At 42.9% G+C, this 20,411-nt stretch overlaps 1 protein-coding gene across 1 annotated transcript in view; it reads left to right on the top strand.

Annotated features, from left to right (window-relative positions):
• INTS9 (integrator complex subunit 9) overlaps positions 1-20,411 on the top strand; it is a 50,446-nt gene that overhangs the window by 27,229 nt on the left and 2,806 nt on the right. The window contains exons 7-16 of the mRNA XM_063442004.1: positions 3,498-3,618; positions 4,645-4,779; positions 10,030-10,141; positions 10,387-10,567; positions 11,241-11,301; positions 11,529-11,700; positions 15,856-15,980; positions 16,706-16,873; positions 18,656-18,754; positions 19,573-19,716. Coding sequence (XP_063298074.1) covers positions 3,498-3,618; positions 4,645-4,779; positions 10,030-10,141; positions 10,387-10,567; positions 11,241-11,301; positions 11,529-11,700; positions 15,856-15,980; positions 16,706-16,873; positions 18,656-18,754; positions 19,573-19,716 — 1,318 coding nt within the window. The remainder of the gene's footprint in view (positions 1-3,497; positions 3,619-4,644; positions 4,780-10,029; positions 10,142-10,386; positions 10,568-11,240; positions 11,302-11,528; positions 11,701-15,855; positions 15,981-16,705; positions 16,874-18,655; positions 18,755-19,572; positions 19,717-20,411) is intronic.

Below are 20,411 nucleotides of genomic sequence, written 5' to 3'. Positions count from 1 at the left end.
TGCACACCCACTGATCACTTTGTTAATGGGTTTTCTAAATGAAGCCATAGATGGGTAGAAAAAACTTTCTCTTTGTGACCAATCTGTGCATGGCCTGGATTGACTACAAGAAAGCCTATCACACAATGCCACACACATGGATGCTGGAATGCTTGGCTCTCTACAAGGTCAGCAAGACAATAATAGCCATCATCAAGAACTCAACAAGTGGACAACAACTCTAGAAGTCAATTCCAGGACAATAAACCAAGTAAACATCCAATGTGACATATACCAAGGTGAGGCACGATCTCCAATGCTGTTCTGCATAGGCCTTAGCTAGATCATCAAGAAGAGTGGATACGGATACAGGTTCGAGAGTGGAGCTACATGGACGACTTCAAGCTGCATGCCAAGACTGAGCGGGAAATTGACTCCCTGATCCACCTAACTAGGATATACAGCAAGGATATCGGAAAGTCGTCAGACTAGAGAAGTGCTGACGAATGATAGCAAAAAGAGGGAAGATGATCAGGACAGAAGGAGTTGAAGTTCCAGAAGGCCAAATAGAAGATGTAGAAAACAGCTACAAGTACTTGGGGGTACAACAAACGCATGGCAAACATGAGGAAGAGGCAAGGAAGATAGCAACATCCAAATACCTCCAAAGAGTGAGACAGGTCCTGAAGTCCCAGCTCAGTGGCAAGAACAAGATCCAAGTTAACACATATGCCCTACCGGTCATCAGGTACCCAGCTGGAATAAAATTCTGGACAAGAGAAGACCTGGAAACTACTCACCCTGAATTCCACCCGCAATCTAGCACCCAGAGACTGTACATCTGCCGGAAAGAAGGAGGTCGGGGCCTGATGGGTGTCCAGGTCGTGGATGAAACTCCACAAGTACATCACGAAGATTGCTCCCAAAGATGAACTGCTAAGGGAATGCCTGAGACAACAACAGATAGATGAGATCCCTTGGCAAGACAAATCTCCCCATGTTGCTTACATAACAAAATCCTACCAGTGGTTGGAAAAGGCAAGACTGAAAGACTGTAGTAAGGCACTAATCCTAGCACCACATGAACAGGCACTCTGCACCAGATCACTAGACGCAGGAGTCTACCACACCAGGCAAGACCCAAGTTGCCGATTGTGCAAAGAGGCCTCTGAGACAGTCCAGCACCTAGTAGTCGGATGCAAGATGTTAGCAGGAACAGCATACACAGAGAGACACAACCAAGTTGCTGGGATTGTGTACCGAAACCTCTGCACAGAATATGGATTGGACCTGCCTAAGTCAGATGGGAGATACCACAAAGGGTAGTTGAGAATGACAGGGCTAAGATCCTGTGGGACTTCAAGATCCAGACAGCGAAGCAAGTGCTGGCCAACCAACCCGACATTGTGATGGTAGACAAGGAACGGAAGACTGCGGTAGTGGTGGATGTGTCAGTGCCTAGTGACTATATCATCAGGAAGAAGGAACATGAAAAGGTGGTGAAATACCAAGGACTGAAAGAAAAACTAGAAAGGATGTGGAAAGTGAAGGCAGTAGTAGTCCCAGTTGTGATAGGAGCACTCGGGGCTGTGACTCCCAAGTTGGGGGAGTGGCTTCAACAGATTCCACGTGGGACATCTGAGATCGCTGTCCAGAAGAGTGCAACTCTAGGAACAGCTAAGATACTGCGCAGCACCCTCAAACTCCCAGGCCTCTGGTAGAGAACCTGAGAATGAGGAATAAACCTACCACCCAGGAGGGGTGAGAAACTCTATTTTAGATCATCTCTTAATACATATTACTTGTTATTGACCGTCATTCAAACAAAACTGGTAAAGGGAATGACTGTCAATAACAAGCAATATGTATTGAGATGTTTTTTGTGGGTTTTTTCCCCCCTCATTACGTACATCGTAGAATAGTAATATGGGCTTTAAAAAGCGATTTGTCCAAGTTGAACCCTTGTTTATTATAATTATTATTATTATTATTATTATTATTTAAAGGTTAATGTTTCCTTCTATGGCCCATGTTAGAAAGTTCTGGTTGCTAACTTGCTCTGTTTGTACATGGTGCCTGTTCTGTGCCTATTAAAGTGTGTTTGTTTGTTTGTTTTTTTTTAATATCGTTTTTGTCTTAAAGAGAGTAAAGTGTATTATTATTATTTTTGTTATTTTTTATAGCGCCAACAGATTCCGTAGCGCTTCACAATATTATAAGGTGGGGTGGGGGGGGGGGGGTTTAGGACAATTACAAGAAAACTTTGCTCCACAATTACAAGAAAACTTACAGTAACGATGGGTTGAAGAGGGCCCTTCTCAAACGAGCTTACAGTCTATAGGAGGTGGGGTAAAAGACCCGTTAAGACCGGAAATAGTAGTCACATAAGGTGTGAGTGAAGCAGAGCTGGAGGAGAGAGTAAAGCACTGCCCTATAGGAGAGAGCAAGAGACCGGTATGTGAGGCAGAGGTTACTCTGGGAGGCCATAAGCTTTCCTAATGAGATGGGTTTTAAGGCACTTCTTAAATGATTGAAGACTAGGGGAGAGTCTGATGGCGGCAGGCAGGCTATTGCAAAGGAAAGTAGCCGCCTGCGAGAATTCCTGGAAGCGCGAGTTGGCCATACGGGTGCGAGAAGTGGACAGGAGAAGGTCACGGGCAGAGCGGAGAGACAGAGAAGGGTCATACCAATGGATCTGTGAAGAGATATGAGGGGCTAGAATTGGTCAATGCTTTATAGGTATGGATTAGCACTTTGAATTGACACCTATAGAATACAGCCAATGTATGGACTGACTGAGGGGTGAGGTGTGAGAGGACCGACTAGAGAGGAAAATCAGTCTGGAGCAGCATTCATTACACTGTAGTGGGGCAATACGGTTTTTGGGAAGACCAATTAGGAGAGGGTTATGCAGGAAATTACTAGAGCATGGACAAGCTCCTTAGTAGCATCTTGTATAAGAAAAGGGCGGATGCGGGCTATGTTTTTTTACGGACTTGGTAACATGCTGGATGTGAGGCCAGAATAAAGTATGACGCCAAGACAGCAAGCTTGCAAGGATGGACTGATGTGGATACCACTAATTTGAAAGGAGAGCGAAAGAGGAGGATCAGTATTAGGAGGAGGTTTTAGAGAGATTAAGTTTCAGAAAGTGGGAGGACATCTAGTCGGAGATGGAAGAAAGGCAAGCAGTGACACGTTGCAGGACGGCAGGGGAGAGGTCTGGGTTGGAGAGATATATCTGGGTGTCATCAGAAGGTACAGGTGGTAGTGGAGTCCAACTGAGGTAATACGTTTGCCAAGAGCGACAGTATAAAGAGAAAATAGAAGGGGACCAGGGACAGAGCCTTGGGGGACTCCAACCGAGACAGGACGAAGGAAAAGGAGACACTGAAGTGGTGGACCAGTCAGTGGGGGAATATTTTTGTTTCCATGGTGACTTCTCCACATTCAGAATTTTGCTCCATTTTGTGCTGTCGATTAAATACCTCTTTTATGGCTTTCTCTCTAAATTCCAGGCTACTTCCTGCCCCCCTAAAGGACGCTGTTGAGGTATTTACCTGGAAGAAGTGCTACACAATGCAGGAAGTCAATGCTGCTTTAAGCAAGATTCAGCTGGTTGGATATTCCCAGAAAATAGTGAGTATCAAGTGAAGTGGCTCCTGGGATTCGTAGTCTCACTCTGTATATTTAGTGTATATTGAGGGCCACAGCAACTCTGCTCAGAAATGGTAAGTTGTGATTTCCAGTTCTTTTTTTACAAAGACCGACAACATATGGCTCTAGCTTGATGGACCAATACTTCAAATGGGTCTTCCCAAGAGTCCAAGAGGTTCCATCACACTGTGCAGTCCAACCTGATTTATGTCCCTGTTCCAATCAAAGGGCGATCAATAAAATGGGAAGAAACTAGGAAATCTATACAACTCTTAATACTTATGTGCCTTTTTGTACCACCCGTTAAATTTACCTTTTTAGGAGGAGATTTAAAGACTCCTCTTTCTGCCAGATGCCCAATGTAGAATGAGTCTGTATGTTTTGGTGAATTGCTACCTAAAGGGCTTTTTCTCTTCAACCCATACTATTTTGGCATAAATTCTGCAACTCCTTTCTGATCCGTTTTCTTTCCGGTTTAGTGAATAAATCTGTTATTCTATGGGGAAAAAAGAGGGGGAATTCTATTATATTGTTTACATTTTTTGGTCAGACTGTCTGTCACTTGTGTAGCGGCCCCAGTCCAGTTTCCGTTGCCCTCCCCTCCCCCCCTCCCTCCCCCCTATAATCCTTGTTTATATGTGGGTACCAATTTGTTTGATCCTCACTTTACTTGCTTTTTTCATCACTTGTTTGCCAGTGAAGTGATTTGATACAGATGGCAGATTGAAGCCGCCCCCCTCCTTTTCCTATAACCAGGGCTTCCTATAACCACTAGCTATTGGCAATTGAAAATCCAGCCCCAGTGAATCAGAATTCACCTTTGGCAACTGTGCCATGGACCCTCCAGACTTGTAGTGGCTAGTAACTTTTACAGTCTGGCTAATGGTTCTTCAGTAAATGCCCTTTAACACAAACGATGCATTGACCCGGCATTTGTAAGATAATGTAATGTTGGTGTATGTGTTTTTTGCCTCTTATCATTCTTTTCCTCCTTTTGCTGTATTGAAGGAGCTGTTTGGCGCAGTGCAAGTTACACCTCTAAGTTCTGGTTACGCCCTTGGCAGCTCCAACTGGATCATCCAGTCCCACTATGAGAAGGTTTCTTATGTGTCTGGATCTTCGCTTCTTACCACTCACCCGCAGGTGCTAACTCTCTCTATTAATCTCTCCCAACTGTGTTCTGTATTCATTAATTTGCTGGTGGTTCAAAATAACTGCATATAAATGAAGTACATGTCAGCACATGCTTAAAGGCACTCAATCGCAACCGTGTAATGTGCAAAGGCCTTTGTGTTTGAGAACAGATTGCTCCATGTTCCTGGATGCATAGTGTCTGAGAATAGATTGCTACATGTTCCTGGATGCATAGTGTTTGAGAATAGATTGCTCCATGTTCCTGGATGCATAGTGTTTGAGAACAGATTGCTCCATGTTCCTGGATGCATAGTGTTTGAGAATAGATTGCTGCATGTTCCTGGATGCATAGTGTTTGAGAATAGATTGCTGCATGTTCCTGGAAGCGTAGTGTTTGAGAATAGATTGCTCCATGTTCCTGGATGCATAGTGTTTGAGAACAGATTGCTACATGTTCCTGGATGCATAGTGTTTGAGAACAGATTGCTACATGTTCCTGGATGCATAGTGTTTGAGAACAGATTGCTACATGTTCCTGGATGCATAGTGTTTGAGAATAGATTGCTGCATGTTCCTGGATGCATAGTGTTTGAGAACAGATTGCTACATGTTCCTGGATGCATAATGTTTGAGAATAGATTGCTGCATGTTCCTGGAAGCGTAGTGTTTGAGAATAGATTGCTCCATGTTCCTGGATGCATAGTGTTTGAGAATAGATTGCTCCATGTTCCTGGATGCATAGTGTTTGAGAATAGATTGCTGCATGTTCCTGGATGCATAGTGTTTGAGAATAGATTGCTCCATGTTCCTGGATGCATAGTGTTTGAGAATAGATTGCTCCATGTTCCTGGATGCATAGTGTTTGAGAATAGATTGCTGCATGTTCCTGGATGCATAGTGTTTGAGAATAGATTGCTCCATGTTCCTGGATGCATAGTGTTTGAGAATAGATTGCTCCATGTTCCTGGATGCATAGTGTTTGAGAATAGATTGCTCCATGTTCCTGGATGCATAGTGTTTGAGAACAGATTGCTACATGTTCCTGGATGCATAGTGTTTGAGAATAGATTGCTCCATGTTCCTGGATGCATAGTGTGTGAGAATAGATTGCTCCATGTTCCTGGATGCATAGTGTTTGAGAATAGATTGCTCCATGTTCCTGGATGCATAGTGTTTGAGAACAGATTGCTCCATGTTCCTGGATGCATAGTGTTTGAGAATAGATTGCTGCATGTTCCTGGATGCATAGTGTTTGAGAATAGATTGCTGCATGTTCCTGGAAGCGTAGTGTTTGAGAATAGATTGCTGCATGTTCCTGGATGCATAGTGTTTGAGAATAGATTGCTGCATGTTCCTGGATGCATAGTGTTTGAGAATAGATTGCTGCATGTTCCTGGATGCATAGTGTTTGAGAATAGATTGCTGCATGTTTCTGGATGCATAGTGTTTGAGAATAGATTGCTACATGTTCCTGGATGCATAGTGTTTGAGAATAGATTGCTCCATGTTCCTGGATGCATAGTGTTTGAGAACAGATTGCTCCATGTTCCTGGATGCATAGTGTTTGAGAATAGATTGCTCCATGTTCCTGGATGCATAGTGTTTGTGAACAGATTGCTACATGTTCCTGAATGCATAGTGTTTGAGAATAGATTGCTACATGTTCCTGGATGCATAGTGTTTGAGAATAGATTGCTACATGTTCCTGGATGCATAGTGTTTGAGAATAGATTGCTACATGTTCCTGGATGCATAGTGTTTGAGAATAGATTGCTACATGTTCCTGGATGCATAGTGTTTGAGAATAGATTGCTACATGCTCCTGGATGCATAGTATTTGAGAATAGATTGCTACATGCTCCTGGATGCATAGTGTTTGAGAATAGATTGCTACATGTTCCTGGATGCATAGTGTTTGAGAATAGATTGCTACATGTTCCTGGATGCATAGTGTTTGAGAATAGATTGCTCCATGTTCCTGGATGCATAGTGTTTGAGAACAGATTGCTCCATGTTCCTGGATGCATAGTGTTTGAGAATAGGTTGCTACATGTTCCTGGATGCATAGTGTTTGAGAATAGATTGCTACATGTTCCTGGATGCATAGTGTTTGAGAATAGATTGCTACATGTTCCTGGATGCATAGTGTTTGAGAATAGATTGCTACATGTTCCTGGATGCATAGTGTTTGAGAATAGATTGCTACATGCTCCTGGATGCACAGTGTTTGAGAATAGATTGCACCATGTTCCTGGATGCATAGTATTTGAGAATAGATTGCTACATGCTCCTGGATGCATAGTGTTTGAGAATAGATTGCTACATGTTCCTGGATGCATAGTGTTTGAGAATAGATTGCTACATGTTCCTGGATGCATAGTGTTTGAGAATAGATTGCTCCATGTTCCTGGATGCATAGTGTTTGAGAACAGATTGCTCCATGTTCCTGGATGCATAGTGTTTGAGAATAGATTGCTCCATGTTCCTGGATGCATAGTGTTTGAGAATAGATTGCTCCATGTTCCTGGATGCATAGTGTTTGAGAACAGATTGCTACATGTTCCTGGATGCATAGTGTTTGAGAATAGATTGCTCCATGTTCCTGGATGCATAGTGTTTGAGAATAGATTGCTCCATGTTCCTGGATGCATAGTGTTTGAGAATAGATTGCTACATGTTCCTGGATGCATAGTGTTTGAGAATAGATTGCTCCATGTTCCTGGATGCATAGTGTTTGAGAACAGATTGCTCCATGTTCCTGGATGCATAGTGTTTGAGAATAGATTGCTCCATGTTCCTGGATGCATAGTGTTTGAGAACAGATTGCTACATGTTCCTGGATGCATAGTGTTTGAGAATAGATTGCTCCATGTTCCTGGATGCATAGTGTTTGAGAATAGATTGCTCCATGTTCCTGGATGCATAGTGTTTGAGAATAGATTGCTCCATGTTCCTGGATGCATAGTGTTTGAGAACAGATTGCTCCATGTTCCTGAATGCATAGTGTTTGAGAATAGATTGCTCCATGTTCCTGGATGCATAGTGTTTGAGAATAGATTGCTCCATGTTCCTGGATGCATAGTGTGTAAAGGAAACATAACGGACAAAGTCTGCTTCATGTCTGCATCCACCCCCGAGAGCCACCAACCAGCAGTGTTTGGAAGAACATGGCAATATGAGAGACTAATCCAGGTACTCTGAGTGCACGCATGCTCCATTTCTGCATTAGTCCCCTCCCACAGCGCAGAGTAATCGGTCGATATCTAATTTCCTTACTTGAGAATCTGTGACTTGGAACATATCAAATAAAGTCCCTTCCATGTTACGACTCGTTGGCTCTCCCAACGTGGACAGACACCATTTTTCAGTTTAGACACCATTTCAGTGCACATTGTGTGTTCTCCTATCCCTCACACGCTAATTCGTTTTTCTTAACCTCTTTTTGGAGTATTTTAAGTGATTATAAATGGTTTTCAGATGCCTAATCATGCTTCTCCAGTCTCCTAAACCCATAGCTCTGTTTAAATCTTTATTAAACATTATGCTACTATGCTTAACGTGTAGAATACCATTACCAGAAAGGTGGATAAAGAGGTTTTGGAACTCATATTCTAAGAAAGCCTTATGGGAAATCAAGCAGCAGGAAATGTTATCCTGGTTTCAAAATAATTTGTAGCCAACTGTTCCAGAAGTTCAGTCTGCGGCTATCCAATCTCTGGTAAATCACCCGAGTCTAGGAAATCGGAAAAGCAAGTTCTGATTCCATTTTATCAACTGAAGATTGTCCAGACCCCTCCTCTGTAGTTCCCTATGGATCTTTCTATGGATGAAGAATCTTGGTTTCCAGAAATTCAGAAGACTCTTTTATCTGGCCAACTGCGGCTCAAACTAACTTGCATGCGGCTGTGTTTGCACTGTGTGAAATTACAGCAGGAGGCAAGTTAGGGTGAGCACCTATTGGTCAGATAATGGTAGCGTCTGAACCAACATGACCGCTTAGCCTGATTTAAAAACAAACAAAAGAAAGGGATATTTCCCCAAAATTAATGTACATAATTTATAAAAAAAAATGTACTTCCATTAAATAAAATAAACTTTAAAAGGTAACACGAAGTGAAAATGTAATGACAGTTGTCCTTTAAGTTCTCGTGCCTCACAGAACCTGCTGTTATTTTATAATTGTTTGAACAACGTAGTACTGCTTAAATCCTGGCCAGAATGTTCCAAATCTGGGCACAAATGTTAAATATCTGAACTGTTTGCCCACTGCTTACACCATTGTGAGCTCTTTGGGTTAAATTGCTCGTAAGCGATTTTCACCTCTTAAAGGGACACTGTAGACATTGTGTCTGCTTCATCTCCTTAAACTGGTCATAGTGTCTGGGGTCCCCTGGTACCGTTGTATCTTTCAGCATTAAACAGGTTTGTTTTTTCTTTAAACTGTTTTTTTATGTTTTAATCCTAAACGAGAGTCCCAAGCAGCCCATCCCATCTGTGCTGCTTTAGCTAATGAGGAAGTATTGGCCTGAGCAGCAATGGGCAGCTGTGATAGGCTAAAAGCAGTCAGCAGACACTCTCGGCCAATCAGAGCTCCAACTGATGGTATGAATGGGTATGACTAAAAGGAAGTGTGTAATTTCTGCCTTAGCCACACCTCCAGTAGGGGCGGGGTTATAGGAAGCCAGGGACACTTATTCAGTGTTTAACTGCTCTTAACGTCTCTTATGCCTTTTTAATACTGAAAAGAGGGACAGTGCCAGGGTACTCCATGCACTATAACCGATTCAAAGAGATGAAATGGTTATAGTTACTACAGTGTCTCTATAAGGTAAGACAGTGTGCAAGACTGGGCTGGGGGAAATAGAAATTTTTGACTTGCCATTATTTTTTTATTTTTTTGCTTAGTATTTGAGGCTGTGTGTGAAGTAACACTAGGGGGGAAATAATTTACAATACAGTTGAAAAATCTGTTTTTAATCAATAATGCAATATTCTGTTGCACAACATTTAATAGGTAACAGATCTGAGAAAATGAAGTTAATGTTTATGATGTTAATAATAGTTTAACTATCATATAGTTTGGTGAAGCACTTGGAAAAACTGAAAACCCTTTTGGGAGGATTTTTGTGTTTATTTTAACCCTGTGAAGAATATTCTTTTTAAAAAGTGCTTTTCCTCCTCCATTCAATCCCCTGTTTGTTACATATCTACCAGTGCGTAGATGAGTGTGTCAACATGTGACAGTCTGTTCTGTTTTAGGCCATGGATCAGGCGTCTCTGAAAAACAGTGATGTCCTCATCCTTACGGGTCTCACCCAGATCCCGACAGCCAATCCCGACGGAATGGTGGGCGAATTCTGCAGTAATCTTGGTAAGCAAAACCCAGCGGGATTGGTTATAATCACCTCTGTGTTCTGATTGAACTAGGGAGATGTTTAGCAGCAGACCGCTTTAAGTCTGTAAATCAGGGTAAACTGAGTTGGGGATTACCACTGGAGGGTAACGTCTGTTATTGCTGGACTGCCATTAGATTCCTGATACTCCCAATGGAAATACACTCCGTGTTCTGTTCTGTCACTGGATTCACTAACTTTTCTCTCCGATGTCCCTGTGCAGCAATGACCATAAGGAATGGCGGCAATGTTCTGGTGCCGTGTTACCCGTCAGGGGTGATCTATGACCTGCTGGAGTGTCTGTACCAATACATTGACTCTGCGGGACTCTCCAGCATTCCTTTCTACTTCATCTCTCCGGTGGCTAACAGCTCCCTGGAATTCTCCCAGATCTTCGCAGAGTGGTGAGTTTCGGACATGTGGTCACTGAATCCGTGCTTGTCTGCTCTGCCATTAACTCCGCTGCCTAACACTGCAGATATGGACTGACATGATAACAGAAAGAGAGTTGGCTTCTGAGCACGGCGGCCACAATCTTGCTAATTTAGCCAGCACAGACACTCAGGTTTGTCATAGAGTTGAGGATCCACAGTATTCTGCATTTTACATTACTGAGCTCATTATAGATTTCTTTTCTCTCTAATTATCCTCTGGTCCTGCCACTCAGGGCATATAATGCTGTGCACATGGCACAAATATTAATACACCCTGGGTTATCCTATCATTCCACAAGGGGGAGCTGATGGGGTAGCGTACCTGTGTGCGTTATTCTAGGTCCCTAAACCTTGTTCACCACCATTAATGTAGCAGGGACTATTGGGATTTCTCACTGGAATCTTTTATTGGGAGTATTTTAGCTCCCTGGGGATCTGCTTAATTTATCTTGTGTATTAAAGTTATAGAACGCTTTCTGTACCAGAAACATCTATAAGGTACTTGTAGAGTAAGGAGCTGCCCAACCTGGCAATCAAAGGGTTGGATAAACCAAATCTATATTTTATCATTTGTAATGTACATCGTTCACCACCAGAAGGCAGCAGAGTGTAGAATAAAGGGTTTCCTCTCATTCCTTCTTAGGCTCTGTCAGAACAAGCAGAGTAAGGTGTACCTGCCGGAGCCCCCGTTCCCCCACGCAGAGGTAAGTCCTTTCTTTATTGAATTCAGGGCTCACGTGAAGATTATTACGCAGAGCTGCACTAATGATGGTGGTTCTAAACCATGTTTTTAGCATTCCATGTAAAATAATAGAACTGATATTAACTGGACAATTAGAACTCTATAAAACCAGCGCTCGCAGTATTTCTGGGGTCTGTCCGCTGCCACACTCTGCTGCTCTGTCATCTATTCATTCTGTCTGTGTTTCAGCTCATCCAAACCAACAAACTGAAGCACTATCCCAGCATACACGGAGACTTCAGCAATGACTTTAAACAGCCCTGTGTGGTGTTTACAGGACACCCCACACTGCGCTTTGGAGATGTGGTTCACTTTATGGAGCTGTGGGGCAAATCCAGCCTGAACACCGTTATATTCACTGGTATGTTAGTGTGCAGTGAGCTAAACATGGTTATATTAACTGGTATGTTAGTGTGCAGCGAGCTAAACATGGTTATATTCACTGGTATGTTAGTGTGCAGTGAGCTAAACATGGTTATATTCACTGGTATGTTAGTGTGCAGTGAGCTAAACATGGTTATATTCACTGGTATGTTAGTGTGCAGTGAGCTAAACATGGTTATATTCACTGGTATGTTAGTGTGCAGTGAGCTAAACATGGTTATATTCACTGGTATGTTAGTGTGCAGTGAGCTAAACATGGTTATATTCACTGGTATGTTAGTGTGCAGTGAGCTAAACATGGTTATATTCACTGGTATGTTAGTGTGCAGTGAGCTAAACATGGTTATATTCACTGGTATGTTAGTGTGCAGTGAGCTAAACATGGTTATATTCACTGGTATGTTAGTGTGCAGTGAGCTAAACATGGTTATATTCACTGGTATGTTAGTGTGCAGTGAGCTAAACATGGTTATATTCACTAGTATGTTAGTGTGCAGTCAGCTAAACATGGTTATATTAACTGGTATGTTAGTGTGCAGTGAGCTAAACATGATTATATTCACTAGTATGTTAGTGTGCAGTGAGCTAAACATGGTTATATTCACTGGTATGTTAGTGTGCAGCGAGCTAAACATGGTTATATTCACTGGTATGTTAGTGTGCAGTGAGCTAAACATGGTTATATTCACTGGTATGTTAGTGTGCAGTGAGCTAAACATGGTTATATTCACTGGTATGTTAGTGTGCAGTGAGCTAAACATGGTTATATTCACTGGTATGTTAGTGTGCAGTGAGCTAAACATGGTTATATTCACTGGTATGTTAGTGTGCAGTGAGCTAAACATGGTTATATTCACTAGTATGTTAGTGTGCAGTCAGCTAAACATGGTTATATTAACTGGTATGTTAGTGTGCAGTGAGCTAAACATGATTATATTCACTAGTATGTTAGTGTGCAGTGAGCTAAACATGGTTATATTCACTGGTATGTTAGTGTGCAGTGAGCTAAACATGGTTATATTCACTGGTATGTTAGTGTGCAGTGAGCTAAACATGGTTATATTCACTGGTATGTTAGTGTGCAGTGAGCTAAACATGGTTATATTCACTGGTATGTTAGTGTGCAGTGAGCTAAACATGGTTATATTCACTGGTATGTTAGTGTGCAGTGAGCTAAACATGGTTATATTCACTGGTATGTTAGTGTGCAGAGAGCTAAACATGGTTATATTCACTGGTATGTTGGTGTGCAGTGTATATTCACTGGTATGTTAGTGTGCAGTGTATATTCACTGGTACGTTAGTGTGCAGTGTATATTCACTGGTATGTTAGTGTGCAGTGAGCTAAACATGGTTATATTAACTGGTATGTTAGTGTGCAGTGAGCTAAACATGGTTATATTAACTGGTATGTTAGTGTGCAGTGAGCTAAACATGGTTATATTCACTAGTATGTTAGTGTGCAGTGAGCTAAACATGGTTATATTAACTGGTATGTTAGTGTGCAGTGAGCTAAACATGGTTATATTCACTAGTATGTTAGTGTGCAGTGAGCTAAACATGGTTATATTCACTGGTATGTTAGTGTGCAGTGAGCTAAACATGGTTATATTCACTGGTATGTTAGTGTGCAGTGAGCTAAACATGGTTATATTCACTGGTATGTTAGTGTGCAGTGAGCTAAACATGGTTATATTCACTGGTATGTTAGTGTGCAGTGAGCTAAACATGGTTATATTCACTGGTATGTTAGTGTGCAGTGAGCTAAACATGGTTATATTCACTGGTATGTTAGTGTGCAGAGAGCTAAACATGGTTATATTCACTGGTATGTTGGTGTGCAGTGTATATTCACTGGTATGTTAGTGTGCAGTGTATATTCACTGTTGTGTTAGTGTGCAGTGTATATTCACTGTTGTGTTCGTGATCTGTGTGCAGTGTATATTCACTGGTATGTTAGTGTAAAGTACCGGTAAGCTAAGCATGGGTATATTCTTGTATATAGCGCACACAATGTATAAACACTATTCTATTCACTGGCACGTATTGGACATGTAGAAAAATGAGCATAGTAAAATACACATAAAACAGCATTTTGTTATGCTCATTTTTTTTCTAACATTCCAGGGATTTTATTTGTGGGACAGTCCGTTTTTTAATCTTTATGTGTTCTGAAAATAAAGATTTGTATTACCTACCTGCACAAAGTTCCAGTGGATTTCATACCTACACCTCGTCACTGCATTCTGGGAGCTGCCTTGCAGTGTTTCCCAAGTGAGCCTGAATGTTTTGATCAGTACGTTAATACCTACACCTCGTCACTGCATTCTGGGAGCTGCCTTGCAGTGCTTCCCAAGTGAGCCTGAATGTTTTGATCAGTACGTTCATACCTACACCTCGTCACTGCATTCTGGGAGCTGCCGTGCAGTGCTTCCCAAGTGAGCCTGAATGTTTTGATCAGTACGTTCATACCTACACCTCGTCACTGCATTCTGGGAGCTGCCTTGCAGTGCTTCCCAAGTGAGCCTTAATGTTTTGATCAGTACGTTCATACCTACACCTCGTCACTGCATTCTGGGAGCTGCCTTGCAGTGCTTCCCAAGTGAGCCTGAATGTTTTGATCAGTACGTTCATACCTACACCTCGTTACTGCAGTCTGGGAGCTGCCTTGCAGTGCTTCCCAAGTGAGCCTGAATGTTTTGATCAGTACGTTCATACCTACACCTCGTCACTGCATTCTGGGAGCTGCCTTGCAGTGCTTCCCAAGTGAGCCTGAATGTTTTGATCAGTACGTTCATACCTACACCTCGTCACTGCATTCTGGGAGCTGCCGTGCAGTGCTTCCCAAGTGAGCCTGAATGTTTTGATCAGTACGTTCATACTTACACCTCGTCACTGCATTCTGGGAGCTGCCGTGCAGTGCTTCCCATGTGAGCCTGAATGTTTTGATCAGTACGTTCATACTTACACCTCGTTACTGCATTCTGGGAGCTGCCTTGCAGTGCTTCCCAAGTGAGCCTGAATGTTTTGATCAGTACGTTCATACCTACACCTCGTCACTGCATTCTGGGAGCTGCCTTGCAGTGAGCCTGAATGTTTTGATCAGTACGTTCATACCTACACCTCGTCACTGCATTCTGGGAGCTGCCTTGCAGGGCTTCCCATGTGAGTCTGAATGTTTTGATCAGTACGTTCATACCTACACCTCGTCACTGCATTCTGGGAGCTGCCTTGCAGTGTTTCCCAAGTGAGCCTGAATGTTTTGATCAGTACGTTCATACCTACACCTCGTTACTGCATTCAGGGAGCTGCCTTGCAGGGCTTCCCAAGTGAGCCTGAATGTTTTGATCAGTACGTTCATACCTACACCTCGTCACTGCAGTCTGGGAGCTGCCTTGCAGTGCTTCCCAAGTGAGCCTGAATGTTTTGATCAGTACGTTCATACTTACACCTCGTCACTGCAGTCTGGGAGCTGCCGTGCAGTGCTTCCCAAGTGAGTCTGAATGTTTTGATCAGTACGTTCATACCTACACCTCGTCACTGCATTCTGGGAGCTGCCGTGCAGTGCTTCCCATGTGAGCCTGAATGTTTTGATCTCTCTTTGCGAGTGACCTTTTGTCCTTTTTTTGTATTTTGTTTATTTCTGAAGGTTTTATGCGGTTTGCTCTTTATCCCTCTTTTTATATTTGCTGATTTATTCCAAATGATTGTAAGTGCACTCTCAATCTGTGTGTGTGTGTATACACTTTTTATCAGTTCCTCAGAGAGCGTGCCATTTAAAGGTATAGTGCATATTATGCATGTAGTGTTTATAGTGCTTCCATGCTGAATAGTGCTTATAGTGCTTCTCTGCAGAAATATCTGAACCTAAAGCTGGTGCTTATATACATAGCCATGGGATCGAGACCTCCATCTAAAAGGAAGGACATGAAATGGTTGGTAGTACTTTGTCTCCCCCTCCCCTTATATCAGGTTCATTTTGTTCCCCTGCTAGCAGGATGATGAAATCCACTTTATTTTGGTGACTGCCCCTAAAAACATTCCAGATTTTGAGACTGTGATGTCACTTACCATGTGGATTTTGTTTACACCATGTGTTTTGACAGTTTATGTATTTGTATTCTCTTTTTAGAGCCAGATTTTTCGTACCTGGATGCCTTGGCCCCATATCAACCTCTTGCAATGAAATGTGTCTATTGTCCTATTGACACCCGGCTGAATTTCATTCAGGTTACTAAGCTCCTTAAGGAAGTACAGGTGAGACGCGTTTCGTTCTCTAACAGAGCAGGATGCAAACCATTGTATACGGGAACAGTAATATAAAGCTTTGCTAGGTTCTTTTAAATTAAACCAACAATTAAAGGAAAACCGCACGCAGAAAATACTACTATTGTACATCGGGAAAAAGCAACAAAAATAAAACTCAGGTGTTTAATGGGATAAGTAGTTTATTCCCAAGAGAAGTTCCACACATTACTCCCGAGAGGAGAGAGCACAGATCACAGTGCGCTGCAGACAGCATAGTCAAAACGTGGACAAAAGGAACACGGGCCACACAGAACTCCTGTTACAGCTTGGACAAACAAGCATATAGTGAATTATTTTTATTTGTATCGATAAGATTATATATTTCTTTTAACATTACAAATTGTGGTTCTTTATTACTCTGTGCTGACCATCTAACAATGATTCACAGAGGGCATAGCGCACCCTGTGGTCAGTTTCTTAACAGAGAGAGGAGGAGACAAAACCCATATTTCTCCTTCTCCAACACAGTGTGTGCTTTGGTTGTGCCAGGACTGAGCTGGATGTGATATCAATTAGCACATTTTTCAGGTGTGTTTCAAATAATCAGATCATTACGTCATCTTTTTTTATTTTTATTTTCATTTTATTCAATTGTGTAACAGAGTTTTATGTGTGTGTGTGTGTGTCATATAACCTCCTGTTTCTTTGTCTCTCTTGTTTTTGGGGGTTTTTAGCCACTCAATGTTGTGTGTCCAGAGCAGTACACACAGCCCCCGGCCTCCCAGGCTCACCGATCGGACCTCATGATAGACTGCCAACCAGCGCCCATGTCCTACCGCAGAGCTGAAGTCCTCACACTTCCTTTCAAACGACGTTTTGAGAAAATTGAACTTGTTCCAGAAGTGAGTTCTAGCAGTCTTGCATCGTGGATGGCATTCTATGGAGCCTGTAATGAGTGGGTGGGCAGTGAGCTTTGTAGTGGGTGGAGCTTGTTGTGAGTGGAGCTGTATGAAGCTGGTGAGTGGGTGGGGCTGTGAGGTTTCTAGTGGGTGGAACTGTATGGAGCTGGTGAGTGGGTGGGGCTGTGAGGTTTGATGTGGGTGGGGCTCTCTGAAGCTGGTGAGTGGGTGGGGCTGTGAGGTTTGTAGTGGGTGGGGATGTGGGTGGGGCTGTCTGAAGCTGGTGAGTGGGCGGGGCTGTGAGATTTGTAGCAGGTGGAGCTTGTTGTGGGTGGAGCCTGTATGAATCTGAGTGGGTGGGGCTGTGAGATTTGTAGCAGGTGGAGCTTGTTGTGGGTGGAGCCTGTATGAATCTGAGTTGGTGGGGCTGTGAGATTTGTTGCAGGTGGAGCTTGGTGGGGTTGTGAGGATTGTAGTGGCTGGGACTTGTAAGTGGGTGGAGCCGTATGAAGCTGGTGAGTGGGTGGGACTGTGAGATTTGTAGGAGGTGGAGCTGTATGAAGCTGGTGAGTGGGTGGGGCTGTGAGATTTGTAGTATGTGGAGCTTGTTGTGGGTGGAGCTGTATGAAGCTAGTGAGTGGGTGGGCCTGTTGATTTGTAGTAGGTGGAGCTTGTGGGTGGAGCTGTATGAAGCTGGTAATGAGTGGGTGGCCGTATGAAGCTGGTGAGTGGGTGGGACTGTGAGATTTGTAGGAGGTGGAGCTGTATGAAGCTGGTGAGTGGGTGGGGCTGTGAGATTTGTAGTATGTGGAGCTTGTTGTGGGTGGAGCTGTATGAAGCTAGTGAGTGGGTGGGCCTGTTGATTTGTAGTAGGTGGAGCTTGTGGGTGGAGCTGTATGAAGCTAGTGAGTGCGTGGGGCTGTGAGATTAGTAGTAGGTGGAGCTTGTGGGTGGAGCTGTATGAAGCTGGTAATGAGTGGGTGGGGCTGTGAGGTTTGTAGCAGGTGGCGCTTGTTGTGGGTGGAGCCTGTATGAAGCTGGTGAGTGGGTGGGGCTGTGAGATTTGTAGTAGGTGGAGCTTGTTGTGGGTGGAGCTGTATGAAGCTAGTGAGTGTGGGGCTGTGAGATTTGTAGTAGGTGGAGCTTGTGGGTGGAGCTGTATGAAGCTGGTAATGAGTGGGTGGGGCTGTGAGGTTTGTAGTAGGTGGAGCTTATTGTGGGTGGAGCTGTATGAAGCTGGTAATGAGTGGGTGGGGCTGTGAGGTTTGTAGCAGGTGGAGCTTGTTGTGGGTGGAGCTGTATGAAGCTGGTGAGTGGGTGGGGCTGTGAGATTTGTAGTAGGTGGAGCTTGTTGTGGGTGGAGCTGTATGGAGCTGGTGAGTGGGTGGGGCTGTGAGGTTTGTAGCAGGTGGCGCTTGTGGGTGGAGCCTGTATAAAGCTGGTGAGTGGGTGGGGCGGTGAGGTTTGTAGTCGGTGGGTGGGGCTTGTGGCTGGGGCAGTATGGAGCTTGTCCTGGGGGGCTGTATAGGGTTTGTAGTGGGTGGAGCTTGTCATGAGTGTGTGTGGCTGTATAGACTAGTGAGCTGCCTAGAGTGGTGGATTTGTAAGTGGACTGTATACGTTTTTCCAGGTTGTTTTTATATTGCAATAATTGGTGATCGTCCGTCCAAGTCAAAGCAACCGTAGCCTTTTCTTGACCGGCATTGTGCTAGGTCTTATTTTCTGCTTTGTTTATCATCTTGATTGAAGATCCTTCTTGTTCCCTTTTATTTCTGGATTATTTAGCTTGCAGAAACCCTAGTACCGGTGGTATTTAAACCAGGCGTTTCCTTGGCAACCATTTCTGCTGTTCTGTATACGAAGGACAACAAGCATGTCCTGCAGGTAAGGTTAAAGGGCTCCACCAAAATAGGTACCTGCGCGCGTATCGCTGAGATAATTTAAAGGACCGTTCTTGTTCTCCCTGCACTGGCTGGAAAAATGCAAGCTCTCCCAAATATAAAAGGACTACATTTTGTGTGTTTTGGGTGTTTGCGTATAACTATATCATCTTTATTTTATTTCTTTTTACTCTTTTATGAATAAACCGTGATCTGATTATTGACTTAAACGTGTTATGTAAAGAGACAATCCACTGTTTAAATACAACAAAAATGTCTTCATGCTCATATTGCCACTTCCTAGCATTGCTAGTTAAGGTTTGTCGTCTGTCTCTGCCATGCTTGTAGTCTTTACAGCGTAATCGCACTAGGAGGCACGTTCGTAATGTCCATCGTGCATAAATATTACCTATTCCTGCTGCTTAGTAATTTTATTTTCACTGCTTCACTTCCTTGAACTGCGAGCTGCTCTGTTTTTAACCTGTTACACATTAAATACTTTGCAATTTGTTGCACTAAAGAATTAACACTGAAATGGTAAAAGTTTACCATTAGTAGTAAGTTTAGGATACCTATTGGCAGTTCATGCCCTTGGGAATGCTTTAAGCCATGTAACAAAGTGTTTAACCCCTTAAGGACAGATGACGGATATATTCCGTCATGATTCCCTTTTATTCCAGAAGTTGTGTCATTAAGGGGTTAAGGTAATAGGTTCAAGGTCGGCCGTCACAAAGCGTTTTGGTGTCTTGTTGGAAACCATTACATTTACCAGACTATCTCCCCACAAAAATAAATTCTGATCCTTTTTTATTTCTATATTAGATTGCTCCAAAACCCGCACAGGCCCAGAATCAGTCTGGCAAAAAAAGGAAGAAGCCTGCAGAAGAAATACCAGAGATCCAGCCATTTAAGCCATGTCTTAGTGGATCCATCCCCGTTGAACAGTTTGTGCAGACCCTGGAGAAGGTAACTGTAACTCTAGTAATGGTCAATGTGCTCTGCCGCAGTCAGCCACTAGGACGCTGTCTACATTAAGTGTGGACATCAAGACTACTGTAGAGGCAAAAGCTAACCCTTTTTTTTTTTTATATTTTTAACACATTTTTTATTTGTGGCATAATGTAAAATAAAAGCTGATCTACATAAGACCAACAGTTCAGAGGCAAAAAATTAACAAACCGGTACATAATTAAGTAATAATACTCTTGGGAGGAAAAAAAAAACCTGAAAAACAATCACAGAATGCAAGGAATTGCCGCTAGCGTCAGGAGATACATACACTCTTAAGATAAAGTGTCAGCCACACAGTTTTATATACAGTTGCAAGAAAAAGTATGTGAACCCAAATTGGTCATAAAATGTGATCTGATCATCATCTAAGTCACAACAATAGACAATCACAGTCTGCTTAAACTAATAACACACAAAGAATGAAATGTTGCCATGTTTTTATTGAACACACCATGTAAACATTCACAGTGCAGGTGGGAAAAGTATGTGAACCCTTGGATTTAATAACTGGTTGAACCTCATTTGGCAGCAATAATTCAACCAAACGTTTCCTGTAGTTGCAGATCAGACGTGCACAACGGTCAGGAGTAATTCTTGACCATTCCTCTTTACAGAACTGTTTCAGTTCAGCAATATTCTTGGGATGTCTG

The sequence above is a fragment of the Pelobates fuscus genome, chromosome 2 (genome assembly GCF_036172605.1).
Source record: "Pelobates fuscus isolate aPelFus1 chromosome 2, aPelFus1.pri, whole genome shotgun sequence".
Lineage (NCBI taxonomy): Eukaryota > Metazoa > Chordata > Amphibia > Anura > Pelobatidae > Pelobates > Pelobates fuscus.
This window is presented reverse-complemented; position numbering and strand designations above follow the sequence as displayed.